The 16,690-nt window shown below is 43.5% G+C and overlaps 1 protein-coding gene across 4 annotated transcripts in view; it reads left to right on the top strand.

Annotated features, from left to right (window-relative positions):
* Positions 1-16,690, top strand: part of LOC131184401 (RNA-binding Raly-like protein) — a 55,811-nt gene that overhangs the window by 32,147 nt on the left and 6,974 nt on the right. For all 4 annotated transcript variants that reach the window (XM_058155615.1, XM_058155613.1, XM_058155614.1 and 1 more), the window contains 2 exons: positions 15,504-15,554; positions 16,436-16,584. In XM_058155615.1, coding sequence (XP_058011598.1) covers positions 15,504-15,554; positions 16,436-16,584 — 200 coding nt within the window. The remainder of the gene's footprint in view (positions 1-15,503; positions 15,555-16,435; positions 16,585-16,690) is intronic.

The raw sequence follows: 16,690 nt of genomic DNA on the forward strand, positions 1-16,690 counted from the left end.
CGAATTCGGCTAGCGATTGGAAGAGCCTGCAGCTGCCTTGTGGAGTCAACCATTGGAGCGCGATTCTTCGACTCACAAGTATACTTCCCATATTTCCGATGGTCTTAGGCGACCCCTGGCAAATCGTCATTCGACCCCCAACGGGGTCGCGACCCACAGGTTGAGAACCGCTGCCTTAGACAGACAGAAACCCAGCTGTTGACAGCTCTCATAATTCAATCTAACAACCTGGAAAATAATTGCCAAGTATGCTTCTGTGGACACTTTCCCACAGATGTTTTCCACCGCTCCTGAATCAATATTGCAACCGTTGTTACCAAGGCACCTGAACAGATTCTTTCTTCCCTAGATGTGGTACAGAAAGATTTGCTACGAATGCAGTTTTATAACAGGAACGTGTCCTGTCACTGGAGAAATAAATGAAGCTCAAAGAAAGGAGAGGATGGGGTGCTATCCCAATGCTCATTTATGAGTTTATCTTTGGGAACCTGATTGATTATCGTAGAAACTTTTCCAGGATAATTGCAGGGAAGTCTACAAACAACGATGAAGACTTGAGAAGTGAAAGACCCTGCGTGAAAGGGTCCTTGGAGAGCCAAAATCTACTTTGTGACATCCAACATTGATCTCCCACTTCAGGACATTAAAGTTACATTTCTAACCTGAGCTAACTTAGAGTAATATAGTCTTCCTCACTCCTTCAATATTTATTGGGATTATAATTCCTGGAGTTCTCGGCCTTTCCGGCTGTGAGTTTTGGGGGATGTAGTCTCCACACAACTTAAAGGCTGGATTTGACAAGGATGGATTAAATTCCTGATGGATAACGATATCCTACAGGGACCAGTTCAAAAATTGGCAACTCTAGAGAGAAGAAAAAGGCATTTGGGCTGCCAAACTAGCGTTCAGAGCTAGTTTTGATCCAGGATTACTTTTTGGGTTTAGTAACCTAAAACAGATTTACTTAGAGGGGATCAAATGCTTGGAGAGTTGAGAAATCTCAATCATTCACTTTGGCAGGAGAGAATTTCAAAGGCAAATAGATACCTTGGAGACATTCTCATGGACGGTGCTGCCCTTAATGAAGAATATGTGAATATCCTACTTTTCATAGGGAAAGAAACAAAGTGAAAAGGAGGTGGAATCCACAGTAATGGTGAAGATGCTGACTGACCTAGAAACCAGGAGACTTGAGTTCTAGGTACCCCTTAGGCATGAAACCGCTTTGCTTAGCAATCAAAATTCTAGTTATGATTGTGGTCGTATATCCTTATCCTAATTTCTCTTTGCTTCTGAGTGCTGCTAGGGAAAGCATGCAAGCTGTTTTTGAGCAGAGAAGACCAAAGTAGGAAGTTGCGTGTTGTATTGTGATATTGACTAGATTGATTATGTGTATATTGATGATTATGTACCCTAACCCTAACCCTAACCTACCTACCTACATCCCTCCATCCATCCAGCCAGCCAGCCATCTACCTACCTACCTATCATCTCTCTCCCTCTTTCCTCTCCCTCCCTCCCTCCCTATCATCTCCCTCTCTCTCCTATCTATCTATCTCTATCTATCCTGTCTGTCTGTCTGTCTGTCTGTCTGTCTGTCTGTCTGTCTGTCTGTCTGTCTGTCTGTCTATCTATCTATCTATCTATCTATCTATCTATCTATCTATCTATCTATCTACCTATCATCTCTCTCCCTCTCTCTTTTCTCTCTCTCTCCCTCTCCCTCTCTCTTTCTCTTTCTCTTTCTCTCTCTCTCTCTCTATCAATCCAACCTACCTACCTACTTACCTACCATCTCTCTCCCTCTCTCTTTTCTTTCTTTCTTTCTTTCTTTCTTTCTTTCTTTCTTTCTTTCTTTCTTTCTCTCTCTCTCTCTCTCTCTCTTTCTATCTATCATCTATCTATCTACCTACCTACCTACCATCTCTCTTCCTCTCTGTCTTCTATATCTATCTATCTATCTATCTATCTATCTATCTATCTATCTATCTATCTATCTATCTATCTATCTATCTATCTGTCTACCTACCTACCTACCTACCATCTCTCTCCCTCTCTCTCTTCTATCTCTCTCTCTCTCTCTCTCTCTCTATCTATCTATCTATCTATCTATCATATTCCTCGTAGATAGATTTTTATCAGAACAATTTCCCCATGAAATTGACAAGAAGCGATGCTGAATTGGACTAGATCAAGATTTCAGAGAGGTTTTCACTTGTGAAGTTGACCGGAAAATAGACAAAGCATCAAGAGAACAATGGAAGAGCGAAGGCCAGAAAAATAGCAGTGCCTTAAAAAAAAAAAGCTACATCACAAATGCAGGAAATAAGGATGGATCTTTCAAAAGCTCAACTGAAAATTGGAAAAAAAATGACAACTTATAACAGCTGGATCAAAAGCAATGAGACTGAAACCTCCACCTCCCACACTTATGAGTGGTGTGTCTAGCTTGTGTTCTAAACACAGCAGACCTCGTGTTGTGTTCTTTGTCATGCGCCTATTGAGCTGTGACCTTTTTTTGGAAACTAACACCACTAGGGTGCTGCACATAATTTAACAAGTTCTCCAATGTCAGTCCAGTTTTGCTTTGTATCTTGGAGGTCATTTCTACAACCAACATACAGTAGCTGATGGCCAAAGGAGTCCTCCATCACCCAAAAATATTCACTGACTAATGGAGAGAATGGGAAAGTGTCAGAGTCACAATGGATCACTTGGTGGTGGTTCAACCTTGAATTCCATCTGTTAGGGTTCTGGGCTCTTGAAAGACTTAAAAGGATCCGTTTTAGGTTCATTTGTACATTCTGATATTTTTGTCTAATACAGGAGTTATCCAACCTTGGCGACCTTAAGACCTGTGGACTTCAAACTCCCAGAATTCCCCATGGAGCCATGCTAAGCGGGGAATTCTGGAAGTTGAAGTCCACCAGTTTTAAAGTTGCCAAGGCTGGAGATCCCTGATTTAATAGGATACTTTCTCTACATGTCTGGAGTTCCCAATAATTGAAACTTTTGTGTTGTGTATTCAACTGGGACAAGAAACACAAGTCATGAACTTTTGGAGTTCATCAATTGCTATCAAGTATGCACAATGTTTTTTTTTTAATAATTACCTATAACAGACCAGGTGCTAGTGCAGTAGGAAGGTGTAAAATGGTCATGACAGGCACTGAGAATTATAACAATATTATTTAGCTTTTAAGTTGAGTGATGTTAGTGTATGGTGTTAAGGGGTTGGCTAGGAATGAAATTTGGGTGGCTGAATTTGAGCCATTGATTGTCTCTCGGATTAATCTACGTCCAGGGCTGTTGCATTGTTCCAAATTAATGGACCCTTCCGTTTTGAAGCCCTCAGAGGAAAAGCAGAATAGAAATGAAATGAATAAATATTTTTATTTTTTTTATTTTTTATTTATTTGCATTTATATCCCACCCTTCTCCAAAGACTCAGGGCAGCTTACACTGTGTTAAGCAATAGTCTTCATCCATTTGTATATTATATACAAAGTCAACTTATTGCCCCCAACAATCTGGGTCCTCATTTTACCTACCTTATAAAGGATGGAAGGCTAGGTCAACCTTGGGCCTGGTGGGACTTGAACCTGCAGTAACTGCAAGCAGCTGTGTTAATAACAGACTGTCTTAGCATATCAAAGGATAGGACCAGCAGAAGAGCTGAGGTAGTACCGAGTAAAACTCACTTGAAGTATTAGTACCGCTTTATAAAACCTTAGTAAGAGCACACCTGGAATACTGCATCCAGTTTTGGTCATCACATTACAAAAAAGATGTTGAGAATTTGGGAAAAGGGCCGAGAAGAGTAACTAGGATGATTAAAGGCCTGGAGACTAAACATACGAAGAACGGATGCAGGAACTGGGTATGGCTAGTCTAATGAAAAGAAGGACTAGGGGTGACATGATAGCAGTATTCCAGGATTTGAGGGACTACCACAAAGAAGAGGGAGGGGGACTTTTCCAAAGGACCAGAGGGCAAGACAGGAAACAATGGATGGAAACTAACCAAGGAGAGAGGCAACCTGGAATTGAGGAGAAACTTCCTCACAGTAAGGACAATTAACCAGTGGAACAGATTGTCTTCAAAAGTTGTGGGTGCTTCATCATTGGAGGTTTTTAAGAAGAAATTGGACAGCCACTTGTCTGAAATGGTATAGGCCAGGAGTCAGCAACCTGTGGCTCTGGAGCCACCTGTGGCTCTTTCACCTCCCTGTCACTCAAAATATGCGTCACAACCGCCAATGTGTGACACCCGCTGGCATGCAATTTATTGAGCTTTTCAACCTGCAGTAGGCCAACCATGAATAAATCCAAGAAAAGAAAAGTTTCAGAAGAAAACGGAACATTTAATTCAACTACATATGCTAGTTTTCTGGCCACTGAAGAAATAGTCAGGCAAGGGAAGGTATATTTTGTGGCTCCCAGTGTTTTCTTTCCTGTGGGAAACGGGTCCAAATGGCTCTTCGAGGGTTTAAGGTTGCAGGCCTCTAGTATAGGGTCTCCTGCTTGAGGAGGGGGTTAGACTAGAAGGCCTCCAAGGTCCCTTCCAGCTCTATTCTGATTCACATGGTATACATTGTATTTAAGAAGTCTCCACTCCTGTTTCAGCTTCAATCATATAAAACTAGGCAGAGAGAGAGAGAGAGAGAGAGAGATTATCTTCTGGGCCAACCCTGGATAACCACTTTCGTGCTAAATAAAATATTGGTCCGTCAGCAAGAAGGCGATTTTCTCTGACAGCCGTTTGCTTACAGAAATGGCCGCAGATAAAAAGAGCAAGCTCTGTGATCTTTTATCACACGTAGATTTCCGCCTCCGGTTTGATCCTCTTAAGGGACTCCTCTTCGCTGCCAATAAAAGAGATTAGAAGGGAGTTGATGGAATAGATTTGGGGGCTTTGATGAGGTTTATCATCTGTTTATTTATTTATTTAGGGCTGGGGAGGAAAATGACTTGGTTGCAAACGGTATTTCAATGGGAAGCCAATGCATGTAAATAAAAAAGAAGTGGGGAAAAAAAAAAAAGAGAAATGCAGTTGCTGGAAACTGGTTTTCCATCTTCCTGGATTCTGGTGGAATCTGGGAATCATTTGCTAGGAGAAACCTTGTGCTGAACTCTCAACGCCAAGGGACACAGCTCCTAAAGTAAATCTCTTTCTAAAGAAGGTAAAAAGGTTTTCCTCGCACATGTGTGCTAGTCGTTCCTGACTCTAGGGGGCAGTGCTCATCTCTGTTTCAAAGCCGAAGAGCCAGCGCTGTCCGAAGACGTCTCCATGGTCATGTGGCCGGCATGACTCAAATGCCAAAGGCGCACGGAACGCTGTTACCTTCCCACCAAAGGTGGTCCCTATTTTTCTCCTTGCATTTTTTATGTGCTTTCGAACTGCTTGGTTGGCAGAAGCTGGGACAAGTAAAGGGAGCTCACCCTGTTTATGTGGCACTAGGGATTCGAACCACTGAACGGCCGACCTTTCAATTGACTTAGCCATTGAGCCACTGTGACTCTAGAAGAGACTTGGGCAAAGCGAAACAGGAACAAGGTACAATGGTTCCCAAACTTGGCAAGCTTGAAGACGTGTGGCTTTCAACTCCCAGCTGGCTGGGGAATTCTGGGAGTTGAAGTCCATGCATCTTAAAACTGCTAAGGTTAAGAAACCCTGGGCCACAAGCATCAAGGTCAGTGGAGGGCCCTTCCAGGGCAGACTTTGGAGACAATTCAGATGGCCAGATTTTCACAACACTTTGCCTCCCAAGAGAACAAATGGATTGTTGCCATGCGTTAAGCTTAACCAAGCATGAAAGTAGCCAAGCTTAAGGGTGTGATCTGAATTAACTCACATAGGTGATTTGGGCACCAGGGACCGATTCTGTGAGAGAGAGGTGTTTGCGTGGACCGGAGGAGACGTGGTTTCACCATTGCTGCCTGCATCCCGCAGATGGGGCTTCGCTTCTTTGTGTGGCCCAGTTTCTGACCTCTAGTTTACTCTACCTGGCTAAGTAGGTTGTGTGAATACAGTCAGAGCGTCTTAGACATTGCACGCTAACGAACATGAATTTAAATGAGGCTGCAGGGTCTGGGGGAATCTAGAAAGACCCTCCCCCAATTCCTGATCGTAGGATACATACAAAACTGCAACCTAGGTGCCTTTGAGAGAACATGTCAAGCAGGTCTCATTTCAGTTGCAAATCGGTCCCTCTGGACCAGTGGAGGAGTCGACAGATGGAAGCTTGGATAACAAAAGGCCTTAACAAAGAACCCAAAAATAACTTCCAGGGGGAAAACAATAGCTTCTCCGCACAGCCTTTCTGGAATTCCTGGCTTGGTCCATTCTCCTGGCTGCCAGCAGGCTGCCTCTCTGTGCCTTTAAAAGGAGGAGGGACAGTTTTTATTAGCTGTCGTGAGTGGTTCCTAAATCCCTTCTGGATGCCAGACTCGTTTTCTGCTCCATTTTGGGGTTAGACATCCTGGGAATTGGCACCCGCCCCTCCCTGCTTTCAGGTCTCAATCTTTGGCACCGATTGGTCTGGAGAAGCCGTGTGCCACTCGGAGGACAGAAAGATGGGGAAGAACACTAAGAGAGGGGGAAGAAAACCTCAAAACATATCCAGAAACACACACACACACACACACACATTAGAATTTATAGAATTACAGAAAAACAGAGTTATAAGGGATCTTTATTATTATTATTATTATTATTATTATTATTATTATTATTATTATTATTATTATTATTATTATTATTATTATTATTATTATTTATTAGATTTCTATACCGCCCTTCTCCCGAAGGACTCAGGGCGGTGTACAGCCAGAATAAAAACCCAAACAATACAATATACAATTAAAACAAAATTAAAAAACTTATTATACAATTGGCCGAAAACTTTAAAACATTTAAAATTCTAAAAACCCATTAAAATTCATATAAAATTTAGAAATATAAGATATAAATTTAAAATACAACAAAATTTAAGCCAGCCCCGCGCGAGTAAATAAATACGTTTTCAATTCGCGGCGAAAGGTCCGAAGGTCAGATATTTGGCGTAAACCAGGGGGAAGTTTGTTCCAGAGGATCTTCCCCTGGGGGCCGCCAGCCGACATTGTTTGGCGGACGGCACCCTGAGAAGTCTTTCTCTGTGTGAGCGTACGGGTCGGTGGGAGGCATGAGGTAACAGTAGGCGGTCCCGTAAGTACCCAGGCCCTAAGCCATGGAGCGCTTTAAAGGTAGTAACCAAAACCTTAAAGGAGGTCTTCTAGTTCAACTCCTTGCTCAAGAAGGAGACCATATACCATAGTCCTTCACATTATACCATACTGTCCAATCTCTTCTTGAAAACCTCCAGTGATGGACCGCTCACAACTTCTAGAGGCAAGTCGTTCCACCGATGATCAATTGTTCTCACCGTCTGGAAATTTCTCCTTAGTTCTAGGTTGCTTCTTTCCTTGATAAGTTTCCACCTGCTGCTTCTTGTCCTGCCCTCAGGTGCTTTGAAGAATAGCTCGAACCCCCCCCCCCTCTTCTCTCTGACAGCCCCTCAAATACAGTGATACCTTGGTGCTTGGCTGCTTTGAAGCTGATCAGATTTGGTACTCAATGCACTTTGACGCGAAAATTTTTGTCCCAGCAATATTTGTTTATCTGGTACTCACTCACCGCACAAGGTAAAACCTGTCGGTGTCAGCTACTTTGTGACTCACTACATTATTCTTTATGGGAAAAATGTGTATTTGGTACTCATCACGCCTTCCAGAATCAATTAACAAGGAGTCTAAGGTACCACTCTGTTAGAAGCCTGCTATCGTGTCTTAATTTATTATATCATAATTTAGTATGGCGCCAGCATCTCCCAATGAAAGCCTGGCCCAGCAGATGTCTTCTTCGAGTTTAGAGGTCCTGTTGATCAACGTCTTCTGCTCCAACTGTCTTGTGCTGGCTTCTCTGCCTGTTTGCAACACTGAAAGCCTGATGCAGCTGTTCTTCCAGGAATGGCCTGGAGCTTTTTGCTCTGCCTGAGCCAGAAAAGTGGAGCTGTGGAAAAACATCCTCTTCCCATATATATATAACTTTGCTCACATAAGAACAAAGCCAAAGCCTGAAGATGAGGAGTGAGGTCTCATCAAAACGTTGCCTAAATACTTCCAATCTTACACGGGAAAAGACCCGAACATACCAAAACCTGCATACATATACCCGTGAAAACCTACGAAAACAAATATACATACATACATACATACATACATATCTGAAGTTTTCGCGGGTGTTTGTATGTAGGTCTTTATTTTTTCTCACGTAAAATTGAAGTATTATGACGTGACGAAACGTCATCTTCAGGCTGGTGTTTACAGCTTTGTGCTTCTAGGAGATTGCTCCTAGAAGCACGAAGCTGTAAACACTAGCCTGAAGATGACGAATGAGACTTTGTCGAAACGTCGCCAAGACACTTCCAATTTTACACGGGAGAAAACCCAAATAACCAAAGACCTACACACACACACACACACACACACACACACACATATACAGGGAACTCACCCAATCGCCATGCTCTGGGTATCAAATATTACAGGAGCAAAGAGAGGCAGGTTGGCCTGTTTTAATGCCTCTGTGAGTTATTGGGAAGTGGTGCCTGTTGCAGCTAAAAAGGTAAAGGTTCCCCTCGCACATACGTGCTAGTCATTCCTGACTCTAGGGGGCGGTACTCATCTCCGTTTCAAAGCCGAAGAGTCAGCGCTGTCCGAAGACGTCTCCATGGTCATGTGGCCGGCATGACTCAACGCCAAAGGCGCACGGAATGCTGTTCCCTTCCCACCAAAGGTGGTCCCTATTTTTCTACTTGCATTTTTTTTACGTGCTTTCGAACTGCTAGGTTGGCAGGAGCTGGGACAAGTAACGAGAACTCACCCCCTTATGCAGCACTCGGGATTCGAACCGCTGAACTGCCGACCTTCTGGTCGACAAGCTCAGCGTCTTAGCCACTGAGCCAGCTGAGCCCAACATTTTGCTGCTAAGTGAGACAGTTGTTCAGTGAGTTTTGCTCCCTTTCATGACCTTTCTTGCCAGGGTTGTTAAATGAATCACCTGAAGTTGTTAAGTTGCTAACACAGTTACGAAGTGAATACGGTTTCTCCATTGACTTTGCTTGTCAGAAGGTGATCACATGACCCCGGAACCGTCATAAGTACATGCCAGTTGCTAAGCATCTGAATTTTAATCACATGGCCATGGGGATGCTGCCGTGGTTGTTAAGTGTGAAAAACAGCCATAAATCACTTTTCCGGTGCTGTTGTAACTTTGCTCACTCAATGGATTTTTGTAAATCAAGGACTACCTATACTGAAAGAGCAAAGACATGCCGGTTGGCCAAAAGAAGGACTGGGGGAGACATGATAGCAGTATTCCAGTATTTGAGAGGCTGCCACAAAGAGGATTTATTTTCCAAAGCTTCAGAGGGCAGGACAAGAAACAATGGATGAAAACTAATCAAGGAGAGAAGCAACCTGGAACCGAGGAGAAACTTCCTGACAGTGGGAACAATTAACCAATGGATTTGTCAGGCCTGGAAACCATACTAGGCCGTAGGTTTCCAGACGCTGCCACATTTCTTCCCTGAGGGAAAGAAGAGGGTATGGTAACATTCTTCAAGCGGTCAAGGTCGGATTGTGTTCACATCTGCAGAAGGAATGGCAAGAAGAGGTTTCGAATAAAGTGGAAGAATGTTGGACCATGTGACCGGCAAAGGGGTTAGTGGGGTGAGACTCTTGGGTTTTGTATAACTGGGAAAAGAATCCGGAAGTTTCAGTTTTGGAATTTCACTCATCGTGTGCCAGTTTCCTTATGCTAGTAAAGAACTTTGAAAGACAGTGGCTTCAGAGTTTTTTTTATGCAGAAGAGGTTTTTCTGGAACCCTGTCAGTGGAACCGCTTGCCACCAGAAGTTGTGGGTGCCCCATCGCTGGAGGTTTTTAAGACTGGACAGCCACTTGTTTGAAATGGTACATAGGGTCTCCTGCTTGAGCAGGAAGTTGGATTAGAAGACCTCCAACATCCCTTCCAGCTCTATCCTGATTGATTCAAATGACTCTGTGAGTTATTAGGAAGTGTTGTAGAAGAGTTGGAAATTAAGCTTTTGTGCTTTCACCAAGTACTTTCCATTTCAACTTTTAATTTTAAGGCTGGAAACCTATTTTTGTATTGTTCCACTGAAATGTGTAGCCAACGGCCACATTATTGGGCGTTGGGTAGCGTGTAACGTTCAATACATTATTATTTTAGCAATATTCACATTCTGCATCCATTCCCTGACTCAATCACAGCGTATAGCAATAGCAATAATATATCCTTGAAGTAGAATATTAGTTCCACTTGCTCAGCGTGCTTCCTCTTCATTTCTAGTAGAGTGCCCAAGTGAATGGCTCTAAAAGCCGCTGTTTGGAAGAGCCTGCCTGCTCTGCATAATCACCGAGGTTTCTCCTGTTCAAATATGATCTCTAAAGTGCTCTTCAATTGCTGTTGCTCTCTGGGCCGTGCAGAAAACAAGCAAAATTGCAGGGAAAACAAGGGAAAATGGCATATTAAAACTGAAACATGCATATTCATGGTAGGGCTCCTTCCCAGAACTGCGAGAAGTGGAAATTTGGAAATATAATGCCACAGTTGTAGCTAGCAGTTGAGGCTTCCAATACATGATATGTAAGAGGACACAAAGGGACGTGGTGGCTTAGTGGCTAAGACACTGAGCTTGTTGATCGAAAGGTTGGCAGTTCAGCGGTTCGAATCCCTAGTGCCGCGTAACGGGGTGAGCTCCCGTTACTTGTCCCAGTTTCTGCCAACCTAGCAGTTCAAAAGCACGTAAAAAATGCAAGTAGAAAAATAGGGACCACCTTTGGTGGGAAGGTAACAGCGTTCTGTGCACCTTTGGTGTTGACTCATGCCGGCCACATGACCACGGAGACGTCTTCGGACAGCGTTGGCTCTTCGGCTTTGAAACGGAGATGAGCACTGCCCCCTAGAGTCGGGAACGACTAGCACATATGTGCAAGGGGAACCTTTACCTTTAAGAGGACACAAACTAGTTTCTTTTTGTGTTGAATTTTAAAGAGGTTTAGAAGCGTTCCTCATCCATCTTCTTCTTCTTCCTAGTGTGGTGCAGGGAGCGCTTTTCGGGATAACTAAACGTCACTTAGCATGGTCAGCTCCATCTCCAGGGCACAGGCCCCAGCTTGCATGTCCTTTGTTGATGGTATCTTCAGAATGATGGTATCTGCAGAAAAAACAACGGCTACCAACTTGCTGTTGAGGACCTGTATACTGCAGAAGTCAAAAAAAGGGCTGTGAAAATTCTAAGCGACAGTGGTGCTTAAAAAAGTGACTTACGATTGAACCTCACAGTACAATTGTCACAGTCCCTGTGGTTACAGGATCAAAATTCAGAGGTTTGGCAACTGGCAAGGACTTACGATGGTTGCAGGGTCGCAGGATCAGTTGATCACCATGAGCCAAGGTGGCCCAACGGTTAGCGTGCAGTACTGCAGGCTACGTCTGCTGCCTGCCGGCTGCCTGGAATTTGGCAGATCTAATCTCACCTGGCACAAAATTGACTCAGCCTTCCATCCTTCCGAAGTGGGTAAAATGAGGACCCAGATTGTTGGGGGGGGGGGAATATGCCGACTCTGTAAACCGCTTAGAGAGAGGCTGTAAAGCTGTATATGTCTAAGTGCTATTGCTAATTTGTGACCTTCCAAAGTTTCCAAACTTCTCAAGGAGAAGTTGGATTTGCTTAGGGACTTTGGGCTTTGTTTAAAACCATGGTGATGAACTTAGTGACTAGGGCAATTTTTTTTTTTTGCATAATTGGGTGTTACTCACTTACCAACCATTTCGCTTAGCCACAGAAGTTCCAGTCCTAATTGTCATAAGCCGAGAACTATCTGTATGGAAAAGTCAACGAAGATGCCTTGTGTAAAATACTTGTCCTTATTTATTTATTTATTTATTTATTTATTTTTTGAGCACTTTCCTGGTTCCCTCAAGGGGTCCTTGAGTGGTGCAGACTGCTAAACAGTCTGTTATTAACAACAGCTGCCTGCAATTATTGCAGGTTCAAGTCCCACCAGGCCCAAGGTTGACTCAGCCTTCCATCCTTTATAAGGTAGGTAAAATGAGGACCCAGATTGTTGGGGGGCAATAAGTTGACTTTGTATATAATATACAAATAGGATGAAGACTATTGCTTGACATAGTGTAAGCCGCCCTGAGTCTTCGGAGAAGGGCGGGGTATAAATGTAAATAAATTAAATTAAATTAAAAAAATTAAGGAGATAGTTGTGAGATCTGTTGTGTAGAAGCTGTGTCAGGAGGACCGGTACTAATGGAACATTTTAGTTTAGTCGTGGAAAGAACACGGTCTAATCTGTTGCCCAAGAAACCATAAGCCATAACCGTACAAGGAGCTCATGGACCTTTTAATAGTTGCGTACAGGAGGAAAGTTGGCAGATGTTGTCAGCCATGCAGCGGACGGGGGAAAATACTCCACCTGTTTTGAATTCCATTTCCAAGCAAGACACAAATGGGTCTTGCAAGTTCGCCCTTACTACTACTACTATTACTACTACTACTACTACTACTACTACTACTACTATTATTATTATTATTATTATTATTATTATTATTATTATTATTATTATTATTATTATTATTATTATATTTACACGAATGACAGTATACACAGCAAACGAGATAACTATGCTGGATTTCGTATCACAGATCACTAGTCGAACACTTCCCAAGCGTTTAGGACTGTGTGATGTATCGGCGAATTATGCGAGCAGATCCCAGTAAGGTGGCCTTCTGCAGCTGACCAGTGGCGCTCTTGTCAGCGCCAATTGCTTTTAAGTGCTTGCCTAGGTCTTTAGGCACAACTCCCAGTGTACCGAGTACCACTGGAACCACCTGCACTGGTTTATGCCAGAGTCTCTGCAATTCGATTCTCAAATCTTGATATCTGGTGACTTTTTCAAGTTGTTTCTCATCGATTCTGCTGTCAGCTGTCAGTATAGCAATGTCGACTAGCCACACTTTTTTCTTTTCCACAATCGTGATATCCGGGGTCTTGTGTTCCAAAACTTTTATCAGTCTGTATTCGGAAATCCCACAGTAGTTTTGCAGGCTCATTTTCAATCACTTTTTCAGGCTTATGATCCCACCAGTTCTTTGTTATTATTATTATTTTGCAGGTAGTCCTTGGCTTACAAGAGTTCAGTGACCATTTGAAATTAGGGCATGAAAAATGGGACTGCCGACCATTTTTTCACACCTATGACTTACGTCGCAGCATCCCCACAGCCCTGTGATTTTACATTTGGATGCTTAGCAACTGACTCGCATTTATGACGGTTGCACTGTCCCGGGATCACACGATCCTCTTTTGTGACCTTCTGACAAGCAATGTCAATGGGGGAAGCCAGATTCACTTGACAATGGTGTTACTAATTGTTTATTTATTTATTTATTTTATTTTGTCAAATACATAGTAAATAATATATATAAGTATAAACATGAATTGAATACATAAAATGAATAGATTAGGACAGGGGCGGTAGGCACGGTGGTGCTCTTATGCACGCCCCTTCAGATCTCTTAGGAATGGGGTGAGGTCAATAGTAGACAGTTAAAGCTTTGGGGATTTTGGGAAGAGACCACAGAGTCTGGTAGTGCATTCCAGGCATTGACCACTCTGTTGCTGAAGTCGTATTTTCTGCAATAGAGTTTGGAAGGGTTCACTTTAAGTTTGTATCTATTCTGTGCTCGTGTATTGTTGTGATTGAAGCTGAAGTAATCATTGACAGGAAGGACATTGTAGCAGATGATTTTATGAACTATGTTCAGGTCATACCGAAGGCGGCGCAGTTCTAAATTTTCTAAACCCAGAATTTCAAGTCTGGTGGCGTAAGGTATTTTGTTGCGAGCGGAGGAGTGGAGGGCTCTTCTTGTGAAATAATTCTGGATGCGCTCAATTGTATTAATTGTCCGATATGCAGTGTGGGTTCCAGACAGATGAGCTGTATTCGAGAATTGGTCTAGCAAATGTATTGTACAACTGCAGTGATTCCCTTAACAAATGCGGCAAGAAAAGTCGTAAAATAGGGCCCTTAACAAATGTCTCAATTGGCAACATACATTTTGGGCTCAATGGTAGCCGTACATCGAGGACTACCTCTATTCTCTCCATTCCAAAAGCGTCTTGCATGAAGCTTCTCTGAAAACTTGCTGATCCCTTACAGGATCTTCTGAACTAAAATATGGAATTTATTACAAGCGTGTTCATTTCCTTCAGGAAAGAATATGAGCTGACAGCCTTGTATTTTCCTGCATGTGTAAAAATTACCTACTGTGAAATTTACCATCAACAGTCTTGAAGAACAGCGAAGTATTGGGAAGGGGCTGCTCAATTCAGTTTTGAGGGAATAAATCAGGTTTCTTCCAACCCCCCCCAAAGACGTTTTACTTATTTCCCCCCACCTTGAAAGCAAAGGAAGGTAAAGGTTCCCCTCGCACATATGTGCTAGTCGTTCCCGACTCTAGGGGGCGGTGCTCATCTCCGTTTCAAAGCCGAAGAGCCAGCACTGTCCGTGGTCATGTGGCCAGCATGACTCAATGCCAAAGGCACATGGAACGCTGTTCCCTTCCCACCAAAGGTAGTCCCTATTTTTCTACCTGCATTTTTATGTGCTTTCGAACTGCTAGGTTGGCAGAAGCTGGGACAAGTAATGGGAGCTCACCCCGTTACACGGCAGCACTAGGGATTCGAACCGCTGAACTGCTGACTTTTTGATCGACAAGCTCAGTGTCTTAGCCACTGAGCCACCACCTAAATTCCAAAGTGGAACCATATTAAAAGCTTATCATGTCTAGCATTTTGCAATATTCGTTGGTTAAAAGAGCAGATTTAATTTTTTTAATGCGTTCCAGTCATCCTTGGTTCAGACGTGCATGGAGGTTGAACGGTTTTGCAGTGGGTTTTTGGCAAAGGCTTTCTTTGATTTTGGGGGGCGATAATTGGCCCGGCTGAAAAAAAAAGATGTTTATTTTATTTTATTTTATTTTTTAATTTGAATTTATATCCCGCCCTTCTCCGAAGACTCAGGGTGCTTACATTGTGTAAGGCAATAGTCTCATCCATTTGTATATTATATACAAAGTCAACTTGTATTGCCCCCCCAACAATCTGGGTCCTCATTTTACCTACCTTATAAAGGATGGAAGGCTGAGTCAACCTTGGGCCTGGTGGGACTCGAACCTGCAGTAATTGTGATTGCAGGCAGCTGTGTTAATAACAGACTGCATTAGTCTGTTGAGCCACAAGAGGCCCACAAGATGGAGAATGGGATCAAGGTTAAAGAGATGCTGGTTCAAATCTGCTGAGGAGATGGTGGGTTATCCGCTCTTGAAAATATGCACTTTTAAGCTTTTCTTCTCCTTCGCAGGAGCAACTGTGACCTGGACTATGAGCTTTACAAAGATGATTTGCCATACAGGTGAGTTTAGTGCTTTAATCTTGCCTCTTTACTTTGCAATTCAACCATAGAGATGGCAACTTCCTTAGCTTTTATATCCCCCCAAACTTCTGCACTACTCTGTCTCAGTGGTGAAATCCAATTTTTTTTACTACCAGTTCTGTGGGCATGGCTTGGTGGGCATGGTCTCGTGGGGTGTGGCAAGGGAAGGGTACTGCAAAATCTCCATTCCCACCCCACTCCAGGGGAAGGGTACTGCAAAATCTCCATTCCCACCCTACTCCAGGGGAAGGATACTGCAAAATCTCCATTCCCACCCCACTCCAGGGGAAGGATACTGCAAAATCCCCATTCCCACCCCACTCCAGGGGAAGGATACCAGCGGTGGGTTTCAAAATTCTGTGGGTGTGGCTTGGTGGGTGTGGCTTGGTGGGCGTGGTAGGGGAAGGATACTGCAAAATCCCCATTTCCTCCGGATCAGCTGGGACTTGGGAGGGAGAGAATAGATTTGGGCGGGGCCAGTCAGAATTTTTACTACCAGTTCTCCAAACTACTCAAAATTTCCACTACCGGTTCTCCAGAACTGGTCAGAACCTGCTGAAACCCACCTCTGAAGGATACTGCAAAATCCCCATTCCCTCCCCACTCCTGGGGGAAGGATATTGCAAAATCTCCATTTCCACCCCACTCCTGGGGGAAGGATATTGCAAAATCTCCATTCCCATCCCACTATGGGGCCAGCCAGAGGTGGTATCTGCCGGTTCTCCGAACTGCTCAAAATTTCCGCTACCGGTTCTCCAGAACCTGTCAGAACCTGCTGGATTTCACCCCTGCTCTGTCTTGAATTTAGTCCCTTAGAAAGGGACTAACAAATCAACTTCTCCTGCCCACCTTTCCTGCAGGATCTATGAATATCAGAAGATCCCTCCTCTTATTGGACACATTCCTATCAAGACCAGGAGAAGCCATCTAGGCGCTGAAAGTAAAACCAGACTGAGCCCACACACAGTCTTAAGAAGCAACAGCAATCCCACAACAGGACGTACAAAATGTGAGTGTCTGGGGGACCCCGATGTTGTTGAGAGACTTTGGGGGCAAGATGGGCTATTGAGCAGTGGTGAAATGTAAAATTTGTTACTACCAGTTATGTGGGCATG

The sequence above is a fragment of the Ahaetulla prasina genome, chromosome 12 (genome assembly GCF_028640845.1).
Source record: "Ahaetulla prasina isolate Xishuangbanna chromosome 12, ASM2864084v1, whole genome shotgun sequence".
Taxonomy (NCBI): domain Eukaryota; kingdom Metazoa; phylum Chordata; class Lepidosauria; order Squamata; family Colubridae; genus Ahaetulla; species Ahaetulla prasina.